This window comes from Symsagittifera roscoffensis, chromosome 2 (assembly GCF_963678635.1).
Source record: "Symsagittifera roscoffensis chromosome 2, txSymRosc1.1, whole genome shotgun sequence".
Classification (NCBI taxonomy): Eukaryota; Metazoa; Xenacoelomorpha; order Acoela; family Convolutidae; genus Symsagittifera; species Symsagittifera roscoffensis.
This window is the reverse complement of record NC_087063.1, coordinates 78,484,703-78,506,705: the sequence shown is the minus strand read 5'-3', so window position 1 is coordinate 78,506,705 and position 22,003 is coordinate 78,484,703. Positions and strand designations below refer to the sequence as shown.

The 22,003-nt window shown below is 41.6% G+C and overlaps 2 protein-coding genes across 6 annotated transcripts in view; both read left to right on the top strand.

The window, feature by feature from the left end:
- Nucleotides 1–22,003, top strand: part of LOC134840587 (succinate--CoA ligase [GDP-forming] subunit beta, mitochondrial-like) — a 485,398-nt gene that overhangs the window by 432,462 nt on the left and 30,933 nt on the right. The window lies entirely within an intron of this gene.
- LOC134840579 (zinc finger protein 271-like) lies at nt 12,464–15,552 on the top strand. Of its 2 annotated transcripts, none has more exons than XM_063856490.1 (2): nt 12,464–13,477; nt 14,258–15,552. In XM_063856490.1, exons 1-2 carry the CDS (start codon nt 13,447–13,449, stop codon nt 15,220–15,222), a joined length of 996 nt encoding a protein of 331 aa, XP_063712560.1. In that variant the 5' UTR covers nt 12,464–13,446; the 3' UTR covers nt 15,223–15,552. The 2 variants fall into 2 exon arrangements, with proteins under 2 accessions (XP_063712560.1, XP_063712561.1); XM_063856491.1 differs by having other exon boundaries at nt 12,464–13,513.

Below are 22,003 nucleotides of genomic sequence, written 5' to 3'. Positions count from 1 at the left end.
ATCTCAGGTAGGACAGGCCTATTCGCTGCTAACTCTGCTTCCGTCGGCCTCTCAGGAAAGTTGGAACAACTAGACAGCCCATCATCTGTTTCCGACTTCATTGAAAACAATTTCCTAGAAGATTTCAATTCAATTACTCTTTTCATTATACATTCTTGGTTCGCATGTAATGGACATTTAGTTACATCAAACTTCTTCAAGTTCTCCACACTCAGAAAGTCTGTGTTCAGAGGCAAAGCGTAGCCAAGTTTCTTTCCCCTCTGTATTGTCACTGTTGTTGCTTCTGTGTTCAATAACACACTCACACACAGTCCGCTCTGAGTGAGTGAGAAGCTTCTTCCTAAAATAGCCGAGCTTTTACTGTTTGGATTTGGTACCAGACACACCTGTCTGTCATTGCTGAGTTCATTCAAGTTCCTCATCCTAAACGTCGCTACTACGGCTTGGTTCGGTTTTAATCTAACTTTTCGATCCAGAAAAATCGGCACCTTGGACTGATTAATTAAGATCTTATTAAGGGGTCTTTTCTCATACTTTCTTTCAGGATCCTTGATCCTAATCAATCCGTCATTGAGATCAATCGTAACGTCAAAGTTGCGAACGAAATCCCTTCCTAGGATGAACTGGTCGGATTCATCCAAATTCTCTACTACTAGGAAGCTCATCCAAAGATGTCTTCCTCCGAGCTGCAGTGAGATGATCGGGGTTCGTCCGGCGACATAGATCGCTCCCTGATTGGCAGCTGCCAACCTGATGTTTGTCGGTATGAGATCCGATCTTTCGAAACCCATGTCGGTCCAAGTTTTGACTGGCATGACACTAACCACTGCTCCCGTGTCTAGCAGCCCCTTTACTGAAAGTTGTCTGCCTTGCACGTCCAGAACGTGTGCGGCCAGATCGGCCTCGCAACCAATATGCACCGCATCTTGTTCGAGCATCGCGTTGCGTCCGATTCGTCTGACCTTCAGCTCCTCTTGACCAATGTATATCCGGCCAACCTGATCGTTCGCATCAGTTATGTGAGCTTTCGTGTAGATATTGATGCCATCCACATTCATCAGAATCGGGTAAGGGCCATAGACATCGATATAATGTCCGTCCACTTTCATCAGCCTCGGACCTCCCGTTGTGAGCAGCGCTCGCACTGCCCTGGAGTCCAGTTTGGGATCCTTCTCCTTCAGGTAGTCGGCATAGATGTCCAGGTGGATTAGTGTAATCTCGGATGGTTCACTCAAGTTCTTGACCACCTGGTGCCCTGCGACTGAGATGATGGACATTATTTTGGTCCCCGCCTTCGTCATGCCAAAAGTCTTGCCAGATATAACGTTCAGTTTTAGTCCCTGTTTCTTGGGCTCCTCTTTGTCTTCTGCTTTTGTCGCTTTACCGAGGAAATTAAGACTCTCCCGAAGATCTGTGCTTTCCAGCTCCGACCTTACCCATTGCTCCACTTCTTTCGTGGCAAGGTCCTGTTTGACACTCTGCAGCGCTGTCCTTGCCGCCAGGCCGTAATCCACCTTGAGTGGACTAGACGACTCTGCTTCGAGGTTCGAGGCTACCACCTCGTCAGGCCATGTCTTAACCTTTTTGGTCGCAAAGGTGCTCGGTGTCGTTTCCTTTCTCCGAGATTCAGCCTCGTTCATCAGACTTGCTCGACTGGCCTTGACACCCGAAAGCGCCTCTTCGTGGCGGGGATGTTTCGCGTCCGCTACTGCGTCCCAAAATTGAGTACAATCCGACTTGAAGTGTCCCTCCAAATTACAGAAGAAACACCTCGGACCATATTTCATGATGAGCCCCCTGACATACTCCTCATGATCCTCGTCGGTCGCGTCGGCGTCCTCGAGAAAGTGGCCTATGGCCTTCATGTTCTGTTTGTATGCAGAACACGCAGAAACGTGATGGTCCATCGAACCACAATTCGCGCACGACCTCCTCTTGTCCATGTCATCGCGAGGTTTGTACCAACTGGAATTCGCACCAGTGTTTGTCCCGCTATAGTTACCATAATTGCTGTAACGGTTTTGCGCCCTCGGTTTTATGAGTAAATACTCGCGTGACTTCATACGCAAGTCGTCAGGCGTGGGTACCTGGTCAAGTGACAGGGTGAAGTGAGTGGCCAACATCGTCTTCAACTCCTCACTCCTTACTCCATCCATGAACTTCGAAGCAATCGCCAAGTTTCGCTCGGATATTCTCTCATCCGGGTTGCTTCTCCTCCTGAGCAATTCAAGGTCGTCCAAGAATTTATCTATTGATTCTTCATCTCTCTGACACCTCTTCTCGAATTTCACCATGGCCTGGTGCCCTTGTACTCCAGAGCCGAAACGATTCAGCAGGATGTCGAATATCTTGCGAGCGCTGTCTCTCTCATTGGCTCCTTTCGCCATTACACAATTTAATGTAGTACCCTCCAGGTTGCTTGTCAGCGCGCTGCACTATTGTTTCTTGGAGAGATTTTCTTCCTCAAAGTGTAACTTCATCACTTCTATCCAAGTATCAATGCAGCCGTCTGACTCGTCTTTATATGACTTCGGCTTTTTCAGTGTTCTTCTTCACCTCTCTCCTCTCTCGGTTGACTTCGAGAGCTTGGTGATGAATGTTTCAAGAGATCTGTTCAGAGGCTCAAACATCGAGGCATACATCGTTGTGTCTTGCGAGACTGTAGTCAGATCTGGTACTGAACTGACTTGTGGCACGGTTGGCAATCTTGTCTCCGGGGTGGCATCTGCCTCCGGCGGGACTGGATTCGACCAGCCAGGCCTCTGCGGGGCTGCCCTTGGCCGCTCCTTGTTTCTATGTTCGTAGTTCGTTCTCGAGCCTTGCTGGGTTCTGGCACTGTTGCCCGTACCATCTCCAACATTCGCATTGCGTGAGCGTTCCCTTGAGTTGGAACGCTCCTGCCAACTACTCCCATTCAGGATCGCGTCAAGCTTCCGCATCATCAAGTCAGATTTGGCGTCTAACCTCTTCTCCAGGCCAGTCATCGTTTGGGCGTAGGTATTATCATGATCATTCAATAATCGCTCGATCTCTCTTGTCATCCTAGCCTCTCTTTCCTCTGTTTCTTTGTTTGCCTGTGCCAGGCTCTCCGCCAGGCATTGATCGGTGTTGCGAATCAACTGAGCTTGATCAACCCTCGCCTGCGATTTCACGTGCGTTAGTTCATCTCTCAGATTCTCTTGACCCTTGTGAGCTCTCTCATCCACCTGATCTATTCTTTTAGTCATGTCCCGTCTCAGTTCATCCAGACCATTCATTACGCCAGCGAACATGTCACTTATGTCGCCAGTGGCCCCAAATGACGGGGTTAGTCCCAGCGAAGATGAGGTCAACGGCGGCTGCAGTCTGGTGCTTGATGACGCACCGCCTTTTTGCTTGCTCATCGACGTCATTAATCTGTCGAAGGTTGATGACGCTCCCATCGTTATCCCATCTGACATGGGCCTGGTCGGCGAGGTTGACGACGCCTTCCTGCTCATATCGTTCCTTGGGCACGGTGTGAAGTTCACATCCGGATGGGTTATCTCCGGGTAGTCATCACTGGAAGTCAAACCTACAGTTGGTAGTGACGCCATGCGTTCGTCGTACAAGGACTTCCAACTCTTCTTGGCCTTCGAGAAGGTCTGCTCTTCACCCGGACTCATACTCGACATCATCGCGTTGTTGCTCTGTTTGGCCAAGGATGAGTGTGCACTTGTCAGATGTGAAGGTTCCTTTCTCCATTTATAGCTCTTAGTCTCTGATTTGGACATTCCCCTGTACAACACTTCCTCCCGAGGTTCGACCTCGGGACGCTCCGAGGTCTCCTCTGTCCTCTCGGCTTCCTCCCGTTCGAGGACCTCGTCTGGCTCAAAGTCGGGTCGAATGAGCGTTCGCTCCCCTTCGTCAAAGGGATCCACCAGCGTTTCGCTCGCAGGCTCGGCCTCGGCGCTCCGCCTTTGATTGCCATCGAGGTTTTTCTCGCTCCTTAGTTTCATTTCGCTCACTGAAAGATCAGGTTGACCTTTAGTCGATTCGTCTTCAGCAAACGCGTCGGAAGCGCTGCTAAACGAGGTTTGGCTACGCCTAGTTCTAAACTTCCGCGTGCTTCCCTTGCTTAGCTTGGGAATTTTAGTAGTCGATCCTAGCGAGTCCCTGCGCTGCATAGTTTTTAACAAAATGAAAGTATTCGTAATTTGATGGCAATGCAAACGTACCACAAACAAGATTTAGTTAAATCACTTAACGCTGCCTACTCGATTCCGTCAGTATCAAAATGTCTCTTAGATCTCTCACGACTAAATTAGTGACTCAGCTAAAGTTACACACAGGGTCTACCCAGTATTGATATAATGCTAACTCAACCCGGTTGTATAGTATAACAGTATCACTAAGTTTCCACAAGATATAATCGACACACAAAACACAATCGATAATCAGATAAGAATATCCTACAGGTGACAGCGACCCTTTTGTCAGTATCAATCTATCGCCACACAATTTATCAAGTCACTGCTTTGTTAAAATTAAACAATCTTTGATAAAAAGCAGTGATGATTCAGAAATAGATAAATAAAACTTAGTCTTAAAGAAAAAGACTTCCCCCAATCGGAACGATCCGAAAGAACGAAGCCCAGGACACAGTCTTCTCAAGTGGGTGTGTGTCTGCCTAATACACCCACCGAGGTCTTCTTTTAGGTGTCCTGCGATTGCCCGAGCTGTCCTACTAAGTAGCTCAAGGCAACCTCTGATCGAAAATTTCTAAAGTCTATGAAAAAGCTCTCCCACACTCGGACTGCTCCAAGTGCACGAGAATAGGGAACAATTTTTCTTCTCAAGTGGGTGTGTATTTGCCTAATACACCCACCGAGGTCTTCCTTTATTTGTTCCCGGATTGCCCGAACTTTCCTATTAAGTAGCTCAAGGCAACCACACAACCAAAATCACAATCAAAAAAATTTTGTTCGGGTACTTCTAATACACCCAATGTAGAATCCAAAGTTGATCACGAATTTCCGGGTCAAAATGGGTTCTTATCATCCTGATAAGCACGCCTAATATCCTAATATGATCCTAATTAAATGGATATTTTCCGTTTCCCAAATTGCCACAGAAGGTTTACTCAAGTCTCTTACAAGGAAGATCGCTAGAAGGTTTAAGACACTCCGGAGGGTTACCTCGGAGGGTACCTTGATCACCCCAGTTACTTCGGAGGGTACCTTAAATTTACTAAGGAGGGTCAATAAGATGCTTAATACGCTCCGGAGGGTTACTTTGGAGGGTACCTCCAAAATTTTCAAATTTTTCGATCTCTTTTAGAAGGTTCTCCCCCTCGCTTCAAAAAGCGTCAAAACAAGCTAGGAGCTCTAAGGGGAGCTGTTTTAACTTCTTAGGGTGATCTCGTGGAAATTTTCCACTAAGGAGGGTTGCTAAAGGGTTTAGCTGACTCCGGAGGGTCACCTCGGAGGGTTCCCCCAAAATCAAGAAAAAGGGTTATATCACCGCAGTAAAGCCTCTGAAAGCGGTCTACCTGACTTAAAACTAGGTTGGCTGACACGGTCAACCTTTCCAGTTGAATAAAAAGATGTTTTGATAAAATTTTCTGCCGCTCGGAGGGTTGCCCGTGATTTGGACCCTCCGAACCAACAAATTCTAAAAAATTTTTCTTTTCCGAAATTATCAACCCAAAAACGGTTGCGATTCGGAAAAGTGGTCAAAAACGTCGACTTATGGTACCAAAATTATCCCGATCGGATAACTAGTCTTTGAGAAATCGCCAAAAACGCGTTCGTCAAAATGGCCTTTTTCACCACCTGTATAGGATCTGAAAGACTTTTTTCGCAATTCCGGTCGAAAGTGCCTAAAAATACTTGAAATGAGCGTAGTAGCCCTGTACGGCACTGGAATAATGCAAAAAACCGGACCAAAATTGGTTTAGAAACAAAAATTTGGCCAAAAACTATCAAATTTGGACCCTCCGATTCCTTCCTTTTCCAAACCTTAAGTCGTTAGCTCTATCCACGGAGCTACTCGGAGGGTTACCCAAAAATTTCTCTAGTAACCGAGCACGTTGTGCTAGCACGCTCCTAACGCAAAAAATTTTATTGCTCTAACTCTAAAAACTCAAAAACTCGATCCCCAAAACAGATTGACAAAATTCAAAAAATTATCGAAATTTTGACCGAAAAATTTTGGTTTTTTCCAACTTCTACTGAGTCTTTTCTCACGCGGTTTCTTTAGTTAGGGGGATCGAACTACGTAGCTACTCCCTATATAAAAGCTTTTTGTTGTTCGGAAAAGCTCGGATATCCAAAAATTTGGGGGTCTGCAGTTTGATCGAAAATCGATGATTTTCGACAAAATTGGGTGTTTTTTGGATCTAATTGAGGAGATAAGTAATATATAATAAGGATAAGAATCTATTAATAGTCGTTAATGAATAGTACTATACCCTCCCTTGCACCAAAATATCCGAATTAAGACCCTTAACTCGGAAATTTGTAATCGATGGAGGGTACAATCGGACCGCGCCAATCGTGCCCCCCACCACTTAAGTTTTAATGAAATAGTACCCGAACGATACTAAAATTGCTTCAACGATACCCAACAGTCGTTGCGGATGTTGTCCTTGATGTCCCTGTTGAGTGTGGAACACGTTGATCAGCTTGCCACTCTACCCACCGGCCACCGGCAAAATTACCATTAACGTGCTTAAACACTCAAATTACACTCGAGGGAGGGTATCCAACCCTTCACCAAAACACACAATCTTTCTATCAGAAACGATATAAATCAATCTGAAACAACAACAAATAGGAAGGTCAGATCACATCTCGTCCGGAAATAACATATAAACTGTCACTTTATGTTTTTTACTGTTTTTGGTCTTTTTTGGATTTTTTACTGTTTTTTGTACTTTTTTGTTTTTAAATAAATTTATTTTTGGCTTTTTCTTGGTTATACACTATTTTTGTTTGGTTTTACGCTTTCTCTTTAATTGTTTTTGGTCCCGGGACCTCGGGACAAGCGGGTTCATAACTTCCCACCTAACCCTCCGGCCCCCGGAATTTTCGGTGTTAACTGAGTTAAAAAGCTAAATTGTACTAGACGGAGGGTACGCACCTTCCCCCTAGTACAAAAACGGTCATTAAGACCTCTAACTCGGGCATACGCCCGGAGCGGAGGGTTCGTCGCTGAAACGCTTGCTGATCATGATGGTTTCATGCCTTTAACAGGCCCACCCAGGAGCGCCATAAAAACGTCTATGTAACATTCGCCCAAATATCACACAGCGACGGAGCGTAGAAAAAGTACCTATTAACGACTGGCAGGCGTCAGTTACCTTAATTCTACTCGTTTTCCACCGTCTCGACCTTGCCAGTTGATTTTCTGGTCTGTCTAGGGCAAAGTAAAAAGTTACCATTTTTAGGCCATCAGTCAAACGACTTTTGATCAGCTTTCGTTTACATGCGAACACAACCACATAGCTGAGTCTCGGATCCTCAGACTACGTGATTGTCATTAAAAACACGGCTCGAACAACCTATTTTATTATGTTTTTGTGTGACAGTTTTATATTAAATCCATTGGAGATGGATTGACCCTTTCCTTTTTCTATCTACTCATGCTCTGAAATATTAAATAATAACGGTGTTAATTAAGATCTAGGACATTACAGCAGCTGTTATAGTCAGTCTTCACAGTCCCTTCACATATAACAGTCTCTGGGGGACCAAGCCTCCGCTCCCGTGATTTTCTTGAGATAACACTCTTATCTCTTATATTTCGTGTCCCGGGAGGGTTCCGTGGTATTTCTCTTCCCCCCACTGAAGCCTCCTTCTCCACAAATATACGTCGCTAAGGTTCTTATCGTGTGTTCTTGCCACGATAAGAGGCTTCGTAATTTTCTTGCTCGACTGTTCTTCACAATATTTGGCGTCGTTCTGATTTTCGTCTTTTTTATTCAAAATGGCCGTCTTTTTTTCTATTTCTCAGAAATGTTCTTCCAATCGAAATTTTAAAAATAAAAATTCTAGAACATTCTGACCCTCCGTCGCAACACTTTTTTGTTCATAAGGCCTTTAGTCACTCTTTTTTCTGTCGCGGGAAGGTTGTGCTGTGTCATCTGGCAGAATGGCACAAATTTTTTTGTTCGGTTTTACACTTTCTCTTTAATTGTTTTTGGTCCCAGGGCCTTGGAATAAGCGGGCTCATGACTTCCCGCCTAACCCTCCGGCCGCCGGATTTTTTGGTCTTAACTAAGTTAAAAAGACTTCAGATCAAGTTCATGTTGTTGGTAGAGATCGCAGTACCCGTCGATGACCTCGTGTTGACACTTCTGCTTTAATTTGGAGACCAAAAGATTCTTAAGCCGCTTGTTAATTTTTTTGAGTTTTTGTTAATTGCCGTCGGTTGTGTTTCTGGAAGTGTTTTCAGTAAATAGAACTCGATTCCAGACAATTGTGATTCATTAGGTTGTGGTTTTTTGAATTGTTCGCTTTTAATTTTTTCTGAAAAAAAAGGCTTTTTTCCTGTCTGCTAGCTTGCACCGCTTAAGTCAAAATCATCAGTCTTTCTAATCAAATGGCGCTCAACTGTCAGAAGATTTCAATTGAGTTTGTTTCAGACAATTTGATGATGATCTAGATGCTTGTTAGGGATAATTTTTGGAAGACCGTTTCCGGTAAAATTTGCATCGAGTTTAGCCAAGATTTCGCTCACTGAAAGATCAGGTTGACCTTTAGTCGATTCGTCTTCAGCAAACGCGTCGGAAGCGCTGCTAAACGAGGTTTGGCTACGCCTAGTTCTAACCTTCCGCGTGCTTCCCTTGCTTAGCTTGGGAATTTTAGTAGTCGATCCTAGCGAGTCCCTGCGCTGCATAGTTTTTAACAAAATGAAAGTATTCGTAATTTGATGGCAATGCAAACGTACCACAAACAAGATTTAGTTAAATCACTTAACGCTGCCTACTCGATTCCGTCAGTATCAAAATGTCTCTTAGATCTCTCACGACTAAATTAGTGACTCAGCTAAAGTTACACACAGGGTCTACCCAGTATTGATATAATGCTAACTCAACCCGGTTGTATAGTATAACAGTATCACTAAGTTTCCACAAGATATAATCGACACACAAAACACAATCGATAATCAGATAAGAATATCCTACAGGTGACAGCGACCCTTTTGTCAGTATCAATCTATCGCCACACAATTTATCAAGTCACTGCTTTGTTAAAATTAAACAATCTTTGATAAAAAGCAGTGATGATTCAGAAATAGATAAATAAAACTTAGTCTTAAAGAAAAAGACTTCCCCCAATCGGAACGATCCGAAAGAACGAAGCCCAGGACACAGTCTTCTCAAGTGGGTGTGTGTCTGCCTAATACACCCACCGAGGTCTTCTTTTAGGTGTCCTGCGATTGCCCGAGCTGTCCTACTAAGTAGCTCAAGGCAACCTCTGATCGAAAATTTCTAAAGTCTATGAAAAAGCTCTCCCACACTCGGACTGCTCCAAGTGCACGAGAATAGGGAACAATTTTTCTTCTCAAGTGGGTGTGTATTTGCCTAATACACCCACCGAGGTCTTCCTTTATTTGTTCCCGGATTGCCCGAACTTTCCTATTAAGTAGCTCAAGGCAACCACACAACCAAAATCACAATCAAAAAAATTTTGTTCGGGTACTTCTAATACACCCAATGTAGAATCCAAAGTTGATCACGAATTTCCGGGTCAAAATGGGTTCTTATCATCCTGATAAGCACGCCTAATATCCTAATATGATCCTAATTAAATGGATATTTTCCGTTTCCCAAATTGCCACAGAAGGTTTACTCAAGTCTCTTACAAGGAAGATCGCTAGAAGGTTTAAGACACTCCGGAGGGTTACCTCGGAGGGTACCTTGATCACCCCAGTTACTTCGGAGGGTACCTTAAATTTACTAAGGAGGGTCAATAAGATGCTTAATACGCTCCGGAGGGTTACTTTGGAGGGTACCTCCAAAATTTTCAAATTTTTCGATCTCTTTTAGAAGGTTCTCCCCCTCGCTTCAAAAAGCGTCAAAACAAGCTAGGAGCTCTAAGGGGAGCTGTTTTAACTTCTTAGGGTGATCTCGTGGAAATTTTCCACTAAGGAGGGTTGCTAAAGGGTTTAGCTGACTCCGGAGGGTCACCTCGGAGGGTTCCCCCAAAATCAAGAAAAAGGGTTATATCACCGCAGTAAAGCCTCTGAAAGCGGTCTACCTGACTTAAAACTAGGTTGGCTGACACGGTCAACCTTTCCAGTTGAATAAAAAGATGTTTTGATAAAATTTTCTGCCGCTCGGAGGGTTGCCCGTGATTTGGACCCTCCGAACCAACAAATTCTAAAAAATTTTTCTTTTCCGAAATTATCAACCCAAAAACGGTTGCGATTCGGAAAAGTGGTCAAAAACGTCGACTTATGGTACCAAAATTATCCCGATCGGATAACTAGTCTTTGAGAAATCGCCAAAAACGCGTTCGTCAAAATGGCCTTTTTCACCACCTGTATAGGATCTGAAAGACTTTTTTCGCAATTCCGGTCGAAAGTGCCTAAAAATACTTGAAATGAGCGTAGTAGCCCTGTACGGCACTGGAATAATGCAAAAAACCGGACCAAAATTGGTTTAGAAACAAAAATTTGGCCAAAAACTATCAAATTTGGACCCTCCGATTCCTTCCTTTTCCAAACCTTAAGTCGTTAGCTCTATCCACGGAGCTACTCGGAGGGTTACCCAAAAATTTCTCTAGTAACCGAGCACGTTGTGCTAGCACGCTCCTAACGCAAAAAATTTTATTGCTCTAACTCTAAAAACTCAAAAACTCGATCCCCAAAACAGATTGACAAAATTCAAAAAATTATCGAAATTTTGACCGAAAAATTTTGGTTTTTTCCAACTTCTACTGAGTCTTTTCTCACGCGGTTTCTTTAGTTAGGGGGATCGAACTACGTAGCTACTCCCTATATAAAAGCTTTTTGTTGTTCGGAAAAGCTCGGATATCCAAAAATTTGGGGGTCTGCAGTTTGATCGAAAATCGATGATTTTCGACAAAATTGGGTGTTTTTTGGATCTAATTGAGGAGATAAGTAATATATAATAAGGATAAGAATCTATTAATAGTCGTTAATGAATAGTACTATACCCTCCCTTGCACCAAAATATCCGAATTAAGACCCTTAACTCGGAAATTTGTAATCGATGGAGGGTACAATCGGACCGCGCCAATCGTGCCCCCCACCACTTAAGTTTTAATGAAATAGTACCCGAACGATACTAAAATTGCTTCAACGATACCCAACAGTCGTTGCGGATGTTGTCCTTGATGTCCCTGTTGAGTGTGGAACACGTTGATCAGCTTGCCACTCTACCCACCGGCCACCGGCAAAATTACCATTAACGTGCTTAAACACTCAAATTACACTCGAGGGAGGGTATCCAACCCTTCACCAAAACACACAATCTTTCTATCAGAAACGATATAAATCAATCTGAAACAACAACAAATAGGAAGGTCAGATCACATCTCGTCCGGAAATAACATATAAACTGTCACTTTATGTTTTTTACTGTTTTTGGTCTTTTTTGGATTTTTTACTGTTTTTTGTACTTTTTTGTTTTTAAATAAATTTATTTTTGGCTTTTTCTTGGTTATACACTATTTTTGTTTGGTTTTACGCTTTCTCTTCAATTGTTTTTGGTCCCGGGACCTCGGGACAAGCGGGTTCATGACTTCCCACCTAACCCTCCGGCCCCCGGAATTTTCGGTGTTAACTGAGTTAAAAAGCTAAATTGTACTAGACGGAGGGTACGCACCTTCCCCCTAGTACAAAAACGGTCATTAAGACCTCTAACTCGGGCATACGCCCGGAGCGGAGGGTTCGTCGCTGAAACGCTTGCTGATCATGATGGTTTCATGCCTTTAACAGGCCCACCCAGGAGCGCCATAAAAACGTCTATGTAACATTCGCCCAAATATCACACAGCGACGGAGCGTAGAAAAAGTACCTATTAACGACTGGCAGGCGTCAGTTACCTTAATTCTACTCGTTTTTCACCGTCTCGACCTTGCCAGTTGATTTTCTGGTCTGTCTAGGGCAAAGTAAAAAGTTACCATTTTTAGGCCATCAGTCAAACGACTTTTGATCAGCTTTCGTTTACATGCGAACACAACCACATAGCTGAGTCTCGGATCCTCAGACTACGTGATTGTCATTAAAAACACGGCTCGAACAACCTATTTTATTATGTTTTTGTGTGACAGTTTTATATTAAATCCATTGGAGATGGATTGACCCTTTCCTTTTTCTATCTACTCATGCTCTGAAATATTAAATAATAACGGTGTTAATTAAGATCTAGGACATTACAGCAGCTGTTATAGTCAGTCTTCACAGTCCCTTCACATATAACAGTCTCTGGGGGACCAAGCCTCCGCTCCCGTGATTTTCTTGAGATAACACTCTTATCTCTTATATTTCGTGTCCCGGGAGGGTTCCGTGGTATTTCTCTTCCCCCCACTGAAGCCTCCTTCTCCACAAATATACGTCGCTAAGGTTCTTATCGTGTGTTCTTGCCACGATAAGAGGCTTCGTAATTTTCTTGCTCGACTGTTCTTCACAATATTTGGCGTCGTTCTGATTTTCGTCTTTTTTATTCAAAATGGCCGTCTTTTTTTCTATTTCTCAGAAATGTTCTTCCAATCGAAATTTTAAAAATAAAAATTCTAGAACATTCTGACCCTCCGTCGCAACACTTTTTTGTTCATAAGGCCTTTAGTCACTCTTTTTTCTGTCGCGGGAAGGTTGTGCTGTGTCATCTGGCAGAATGGCACAAATTTTTTTGTTCGGTTTTACACTTTCTCTTTAATTGTTTTTGGTCCCAGGGCCTTGGAATAAGCGGGCTCATGACTTCCCGCCTAACCCTCCGGCCGCCGGATTTTTTGGTCTTAACTAAGTTAAAAAGACTTCAGATCAAGTTCATGTTGTTGGTAGAGATCGCAGTACCCGTCGATGACCTCGTGTTGACACTTCTGCTTTAATTTGGAGACCAAAAGATTCTTAAGCCGCTTGTTAATTTTTTTGAGTTTTCGTTAATTGCCGTCGGTTGTGTTTCTGGAAGTGTTTTCAGTAAATAGAACTCGATTCCAGACAATTGTGATTCATTAGGTTGTGGTTTTTTGAATTGTTCGCTTTTAATTTTTTCTGAAAAAAAAGGCTTTTTTTCCTGTCTGCTAGCTTGCACCGCTTAAGTCAAAATCATCAGTCTTTCTGATCAAATGGCGCTCAACTGTCAGAAGATTTCAATTGAGTTTGTTTCAGACAATTTGATGATGATCTAGATGCTTGTTAGGGATAATTTTCGAAAGACCGTTTCCGGTAAAATTTGCATCGAGTTTAGCCAAGATTCGCCTCTGCATTCCAAATATTGTTTTCTATGAATTGACAATGGAGTTCGGAAAGTTCGAACGATACGAAGGTTAGGAGTGTGTTCTGTCTGAGCAGAAGTTTGAAGGCTAGCATTTTTACATTGACATCAGTTAATTTGGTCGAGGTTTTTTTTGGAAATTTAACTTGCAAAAGCTCAAAAATTTGATTCGCTCAGTCATAATCAGAAGGTCAAAATATTTATAGAACCGAGGTTACAGTCAGGAGTCCCTTCAGCGCATATCCCAGTCGAAATCCTAGGATTTTTCTAGATACTGAATTGTTTTCAGTCATTTCAAGTGTTTTCATTCATTCTTGAAAAAGAGGCTAACTCTTGTTAGAGTATTTGTTTTACGTCCCAGGAATATGCTCAAATGCTGTGAACTACTATGTTGCAGCCAAGTTCGTGTCGAGCAAATGTGGTTTTAATCAATTCTTAGCAGTTATCTTACACATAATATCTTGGCTCAACATTTCGATCCAGCTGACAAACTCAATAAAATGTCGGATGTTTTGGCTGAATAATTTTAATGGGGATGACCAATGAGTGCTGAAATACAAAAATGACAAAAACAAAAAATTGTCGAAAATTTCACGGAACAGTGTTTGATAGAATTGTTTCGTTTCTTTTGAACTGTAGCAAAAAACATATTTCCGAATATACTTAATTGATATGTTGGAGCGTTGATTCTCTTTAATTCGCAAATCAATGAAAATTCAACGTTCAAAATTCAATGTTTTGTCAATTTCTCGTTATAAGGGAGTTTTGTCTAAATCTAATATGAAGGATGTTTTGCATTTCGCATTGTTTTAATTGTTTTAATGCCTGTAGAGGATGGAACTACCAGCAGGTGCGGGAAGAGTCAACAGAAGGGATCTTCACAAGCGCAGTGGAGTGCGGGTTTTAATGAATGCAATGTGTGTGGCAAGTTATTTAAAAGAATGGGTGAATTGGAAAGACACATGCGAAGCCACACAGGAGAGAAACCATTTAAGTGCGAGGTATGCGAGAAGAAATATAGTCAAGAAGGTAGTCTTCGTAAGCATAGAAGAATCCACATAGAAGAAAAGCAGTTCGCATGCGATGATTGTGGGAAAAGATTCATCCAGAGAAGTGATCTTGAACGGCATATGCGAACACACACAGGAGAGAAACCATTTATATGTGTGTTATGCGAGAAGAAATTTAGTCAAGAAGGTGGTCTTCGAATACACTTGAGAGTTCACACTGGCGAGCGGCCTTATACCTGTGATATACGCGGAGAAAGATCTAGTTCCAGTTCAAGTCTCAAAAAACACATAAGAGATCTTCACTCGGATAATCGCAGTGAAGAGAAGCCAGATGATAATTTCGAATGTGTTGATTGTGGGCAAAGATTCGCTCTGAGAAGTTGTGTTGAGAGACAGCTCATTCACAATGAAGAGAGGTGTTACTCATGTGAATACAAGAGGTTGGCACAGACAGGAACTCTTAATGGACTCATGAATACGCACACTGGTTTAAAGCCATACCAATGCCACATTTGTCAGCGAGCATTTGCTCAATCGAGTACTCTACGAAACCACATGCTAGGATTTCACAAAGAGAACACACAACTGCCAAATAGTATTAAATCCGAGAACAACTCATTCACGATGAGTCCACGCGCTGGAGCAGGCTTAACGCAGGAGAAACCAAGCAGTATAACGCAGCTTCCATGCTCCTCCCTGGAGGCGGAGTTTGCCGCTGAATCTGTTTGCGTAGAAGAGTCGTCATTGAACATTCCAAAGTTAGAACCGGGTTTTCAAATCGATTAGATCAATCGAGCAAACGGAACTCCAAAACAGCCAATCTTGTCCAATAATTACTACTGAAACTGAAAATTATCACAATATAGTCGTTGAATCGGTCAGTTCGATTGCCGTAAAAGAATTACAAGTGAAATCGGAAACATAGAAATAATAGCCGAAAGTATTCATAAATTCATTGCAAGCTGTTTGATCATAAACACACTATTTCCAAAAAAAGTTTCAGCAACTGCTTTTGTGTTGTATTTTTGTTGTCAAGTTTGTGTTGGAAAGCTGAATCTCTGACGTTGATAATTTTGTACCGCCGAAATTTTGTGATCAGAGAATTTTTGTTATCAGTCTTTCTATCAGGTCTGACAACGAAATTAAAATCTAAACAGGCGATCGAAAGCGTTTTCACAATAACCATTTGTAGACTTAAAATTAAAAATGATCTGATGTTTCAGTCTAGTTTTTGGCTTTAAAATCATTGCACGTCATTGTTCCCACCATTTGAAAAATGGGGAGGGAGGAACTTGGTATTCGGGTGTTTTAGTTTTTTTTTGTTTATGCAAAATCAGGTACCACAAATAATCATAAGCATGGGTCGAGTGATATGTCATATTAAAGCCCTCTCAGTCGTGAATCGAACGACAAAAATTGTTGAAATTTTTTTTTGTGTTTCGAGAAAAACCGGCTCGAAATTTTTGATTTTTGGTCTAATTTCGAGCTAATAAGGTGAGCAATCAGGCTTAGAAGAGCTTACTTATGCTTGATTTTATCCGTGATAACGTAGTTGTACTCGTGTAAAGTTAGTTTCTGGAGTTATTTAGCGCCATTCGAAATCGAAAACTAAATAAATTGAAACGTTTCTGCAAAAAATTTAAAAATGTTTTACGATTTTTTTCCGTTTCGTAAGTCATTTTTTTAATAAATTTTTTCCAATGGGCCTTTTTAACGATAACTGTCGAATATGCCTATTTCGTTCAGATGTTTTTATTATAGACTGGTCGGAGGATTCTGTGCTACTTGCACACGAACTGGCTATCCTTGTTCTACTTTGTGTTTATTAGTTTTAAGTTTTTCCATTGACACTTAAAACATGTGCTTAAATTGGCTAAACAGACCACCCAAAATTAGGTGTTTTTAAAGCGGAAGAAAGATTTTATTCAGGCTAGCAACTTAAACAATATCAATTGATTAAAAGAGTTATGAACGTAGTGAAGATTCTTTGATAGGTCTTGGTGATTTTTTTTGCTTTTTTCAGTAAAGTCTTATAATGTTCTAATAATTACAGATGTTCATTGGTACATTTTTTTTGCATTTATGGTTGCACTTAGGTATATATAAGCAAATTTTGAATTCAATTTAATTCCATCTGCAGAAAAGTATGTAAATTGCACTCTTCAAATACGAACGTGGATATGGCGCGGAAAAACGTGATCGACTTTAAAAAATGGCTTTGTTCAAATTTCTCAGCGGAATTAAAAATTGAGGGTTTGATCCAGTTGTCTCAAATTTGGTTAAGTTTATCAAAAAAGAACCAACCATAAATTTTTCTTGAATTTAAAAGAGCGTTATGGCCATTTGACACTCATTAAATTTCGAAAATTGAAGTTTTCGAACAAAATAAGTTTTTTTTTGTTATTTTGAGTTCACTACCTTTTTCCAAATGTCAGTTGGCTATGTTAGTTTACGCGCACAGACAATCCGACCAAATACAATTCAGCCAATATGCAATTCAGCCAAAAGTATACAGACAATTCAGCCTGAGCCAATTCAGCTAGTTTTACAAAACGCTAGATTCGAAAGAAATCGGAATTGGAGATATTTCTCGGTTTAAGGTCGCCGGTGGGCGGAGCGTGTCGCGGCGATAATTGGCTCTAATTTTTGTACACAGTCCTACCGTCTGTTGGCAAGCTCGCAACACGTTGGCGCGACTGCGGCGGTCACTTTTATTGGCTGAATTGTCTGCACATTTTTGGCTAAATTTTCTGAACTTCAAATCGGCTGAATTGTTTATGTTATTAGCTTGTTGTTCGAGGAACGTCCGACCTGCTCTCGCCGACTCCAAAAAACTTTGCGACTTCTGTCGGTCGAAGACACAAGTATCTTGGGGTCAGGTTGGTTCATTTTGAGGGAAGTTAAATAAGAGTTGTGCTGTTTGGGGAGCATTGCATTAGCGACAGTTTGTGGAGGTACATTTGGTCTCTTCTCTTAACATCTCCTAGGTTCCTTATCAATGTAAAAACAGGTTAAAATACTAAAGATATATATTCAAAGATCACCTGAACTGACATACAAAGTGACATACAGACTAGCCTTCTCCCATTGTTTTAGAATGATGAAATCATGCGTAAATCAAAATGGGTCTGGTAAACTAGTTTCAATCAGTCAACTATTACATACAGCTAAATGAATTTGTTGTGTAAGACTAAATGCTCACTGTTCATTTCATTGAAATTAACACGTTAGCAGCACAAAATGAATATGTTTTAATAAGGTATAACATGTTAACACGTTACCAGGTTGAAATGAATAACCTTTTAACACTTTAGCAGTTCGAAATGAATATGTTATAATTTTGTTGTTATAAATGTACGTTTCAGGGTTTATTTCCGCAGAGTTTAAGTTGACGTGCATAGCGATTCTTTAACTGCTTTGCTAGCAAAGAAAATCTCCAAACTGTTCGTGAATAATGTTTTGCTCACTGAATCTATTGCAGGAGCTGTAATTTTTGTCATGCAATCAGCAAATTGTTCCTTCGTGGGCACCCAAACAAGGCGTTTGGAAGAATTATGATAAATCAGGTCTCGTAAATAGGCAATATCGACTCTCAGACGTTTAGCTACCACAATTTTTGAAGAGTGTACAGCAGATACAAGCGATTCCTTGCCAGTAGCACAAAGTAGGCAATTTGACACAAATTACCTCATTGAAAATGCGTTGTAACAGAATACCAGAGTCCAATGCTTTTACACACGCAACCGTTTCCGCACTGAGAGTGCTTTTGACAACCGGTTTGAACTTCTGGGACCTCCACGATATCAGAACGCTTGTATATGTCCTTCCAGCCAGAAAAAGCAAATCTGCACACTGTGACGTCGAGTCTTAACAGTTTCCTAACGAGTCATCGGTGCAGAGAATAATGACCCAGTTTTCGACATCAAGTGTTTGGAAACAAAGTTTAGCAGGCATAGCTTTGCATTTACCTATGAGCTTGATAAGAACAGCAAGGTCAGACTTCTTGGAGGTTCTTATCTTCGATGCCATTGTACAAGTACCAAAAGATAAACCTGGCTGAGTTTGTGTCGATGACCAGAGAAGTTTGCCCAGTGAAGTACGCATGGCATTTTTGTCTTCATTTGTACATAACTCTTCTCCCGCTCCAGAAAAACAGATTTACTGAATTTTTTCTAGGTAATTTGTCTGATCTATAGTTATTCCCTGTTTTTCACGGACAAACTCTAAACCAAGATATCGGAAGGGCAGAGTTTTCTCTGAGCCAATTTAAAAGTTGCTCCTGATTCCTGCAACCACAGAGCTGATAAAGTTTTGATTTCTTGTCCATAAGAAATCATCGACATGTATGGAAACAAGGCCAATTTTTTTTGAACGTGAATCACGAAACAAACAATCCTGCGTCAAATTTGCAAGCGGTTCCTCGTAGCACAATGAATACTTCTTTCTATCGTTCAGACCAGCTGAGCGACGCATCAGCTAGCCCATAAACGGTGTTTTTAAGTTTCCATAGCTTGTTTTTCTCTGCAAACTCTGGCGGAGGCGACAATTACACGTCACGGTTGATCTTTTTTCCTTGAAGAAAAACCGTATGAACGTTCATGCAACCCATTTCCCAGTTCTCAGACGATACTATGAAAAGCAATGATAGTCTTAGAGAGTCTTTAGCGCAAGTTGGTGAATAGCGAATAATTTCATCAGCATCGAGTTCTTCAAATCCTCTTGCTTCTTTTTCCTTCAAATCCTTTTTCTGTCATCTTTCCCAGTAATTACCCACTTGGTTGAAATAGTGTTGATAGTTGTCTGTTACTACTTCGAAAACCTCATTTTCGAGCCAGCTCTCGTACCCCCCTTGTTTTGCGAAATTAATTGATGCTTTGTGTTCATCTGTCAGTAGGCAAATTTCTTCAGATGGTTACCAGTGCAACACGGTCGTTTTTATAGTCAAGGCAGTCAGTAACACCATGACAAGCATCTGCTTTTTCGAATTAAATATTCTATTAATTCCTATACTGATCTGTTTTCTTACCTTCTCTGTTCAAAACAGTTTCAGCGTAATTGACCCCAGGTACAGAAGGATCTCGCAACACCAGTCTGATCTTTTGAAAAATTTTGGGATAACTAGTTACTTTAGCGACAACTCGATCAGATACCTGCTCCAATTCATCCGAATTGTCATCGATATCGTGAACTACATTATCTTGGTTCTTCTGAATCATGTCAGATGAGCCCTCCAACAAATCAGAGCCCTCTGACTCTTTCTCATTGAACTAGTGAGGTGTGTCCGAATTTTCGTCTGGGTCCGTGTAAACGCTATCGCTCCCAGAACTGACTTTTGTTCCCGTCACGTCTTGTACGTCTGGTTTGTCGACAATCGTCAGGAATTGTGGATTTTACATGGCATATCATATTGGAATGAACTTTAACAACTTGTCACCCGTGACGTAGGTGCACTCGGCCATCTAGGCCACTTATTCTCGCTGGACTTTTCCATTAATTCTCTTCGCGCTGGTAGAAAATATCATCCACCAAAAGGAAGGGACCCGCATCTTTTATTACTCAAAGAGCTCTAGGGATCTCTTGAGTTTTCCGACTTCAAGAAAGCACTTCTTGCGTCATGGAGCTTTTTCAGTTGATCTGAGAACGTTTTGCTGATGCAAGCTTCCTCAAGTGCTGGAAGAGAATTCGTAGCGACATTTAGTATGTTTGGACTGTTTCCGTAAACAAGTTGATAAGGAGAAAACTCATTGCTATTTAACAAGCAATTCTTGGCGAAAACTGCATGAACTAAAACATCTTCTGGCTCTGATCCTGGGTTTTTTTTCTGAAACTTTCCGTCAGGAATGTTTCAGTGATTAGCGCATTGTGACGCTCACAAACACCATTTGATCACGGACTGCCAACAGCTGTGAATTTTAATGTGATATTAGCGTTTTCTGCCACAGATATCAACTCCATGTTGGAAAACTCTCCAACATTATCGGCCCGTACTTTCCGTTCGAAGACACCACTTTTTCAGTAAAACGTCAATAACACTCCGTTTTCTTGTTGAAAACAAATCCAATGATAAGCAAATAATAAACAGAAGATCCCAATTCTGTCATCTTGTGTAGATCAATAGCAATCATGTCATTGAATCAGACAGACAGAGGAAGCGACGCAACAGGTCTCGCTTTTGCTCTGCCAAATTTAGCACATACGGTACACGGTTCACAGACATTCTCAACGCTTTTCTTCAGAGAAGCTCTTTTTTGCCAGCTTGTTTATAAAGGGATTAACTTCTGACCACTACAGTGACCAAACTGACACTGAAGCTTGAATATTTGCTTAGAATCCATGTGATCAAACTTTTTTGATAAAAAAACGTTATCATCTTCCGAGATTTTCAGTTTGCACGCCTAAGATCCAATTTTTTTTTTTGGACAAACGCCGTTTTGACACAACCTTGTCTCCTGCCGTCTCCAAAAGTTATTCAAGCACTCGGTTTTTGAAAAGTGACGCCATTTTTAGTGATATGGCATTCTCTGAACAAACTGGTGAAGCCAATTGTCACCTGCTACCGTACGAGGACATGCTGTGTCTACAATAGCGCTGTTAGATGATTCTATTATCAACTGAAGGGCTCCAGAAATGAACGTCATGAATGTTTTCTGCTGTTCTACTTCGTCCTGGCTGCCATTTCGCAAGGCTTCGATTATCACTCCGATTTTCCTGCTTGTCTTCTGGACAAAAACGAGCTCAATGGAATCTGGATCCACAAATACGACAAGTTGTCACTTTTCCGTCTCTTCCAACTGGGTTATTTCCACTCGACACAGGCTTGTTGAAAAACGGTTTTCCGCGTTTTCTATTCTTCGATCCGGCCAGAAAAACGTTATCGTCAGAGGTAGCAAATGTTGGCTCTCCTTTCAAGGATACTGCAAGCGTACTTTTACTAGCCGTAGCTGATGCAAAAATGAGTTTCAGCGCTGTTTTCATGGCCTTATAAGATAAATCACGAGTAGCAGCTAGAGCCATTTGACGTTCTTTCTCATCTAATTCGGCATTTCTCAACAATCTACAAGCAAGTATATTATCGGGAATAACAATTTGATGCTTCTTCAACTTTGTGTGCGCCATTTCAAAGTCTTGAATATACTCTGCCATCGTTTTTCCTAGCCTTTTAACAGACTCAAAACTGTCAGAAATTGAAAGCAGCATCGACTGTATCTCTTCCGAACACAGCTTCCAACTTGTTCAAAAGTGATTGAAGATTTTTTTTCTTGGTTCAGCTCCGTAAAGGGAACTTCCATGGCCACTTCGCGCCTTCGCCAAGATAGAGATACCACGTTTCTTCTCATCGAGATCCGTAACCAGTGTCCACAGCATAACTTCAGCTTTCCATGACACGAATACTTGATCCTCCAGCCAGACTGGAGGGGGCTTGAAGCTTCCTGCAGTGGTTATTATTCTCCTGCTATCATTATATAAACATGGTAAAATACTAAAGATATATTCAAAGCTCACCTGAAATGTTATACAAAGTTACATACAAACTAACACTCAATTGATCCAGGGGTAACTCAGTCAC

Coding starts and splice junctions, on each gene's coding strand:
- LOC134840579 (XM_063856490.1), top strand. CDS start 13,447: ATGGAGTTCGGAAAGTTCGAACGATACGAAG. Junction 13,478..14,257: donor AAAGTTCGAACGATACGAAG/GTTAGGAGTGTG, acceptor TAATGCCTGTAG/AGGATGGAACTACCAGCAGG.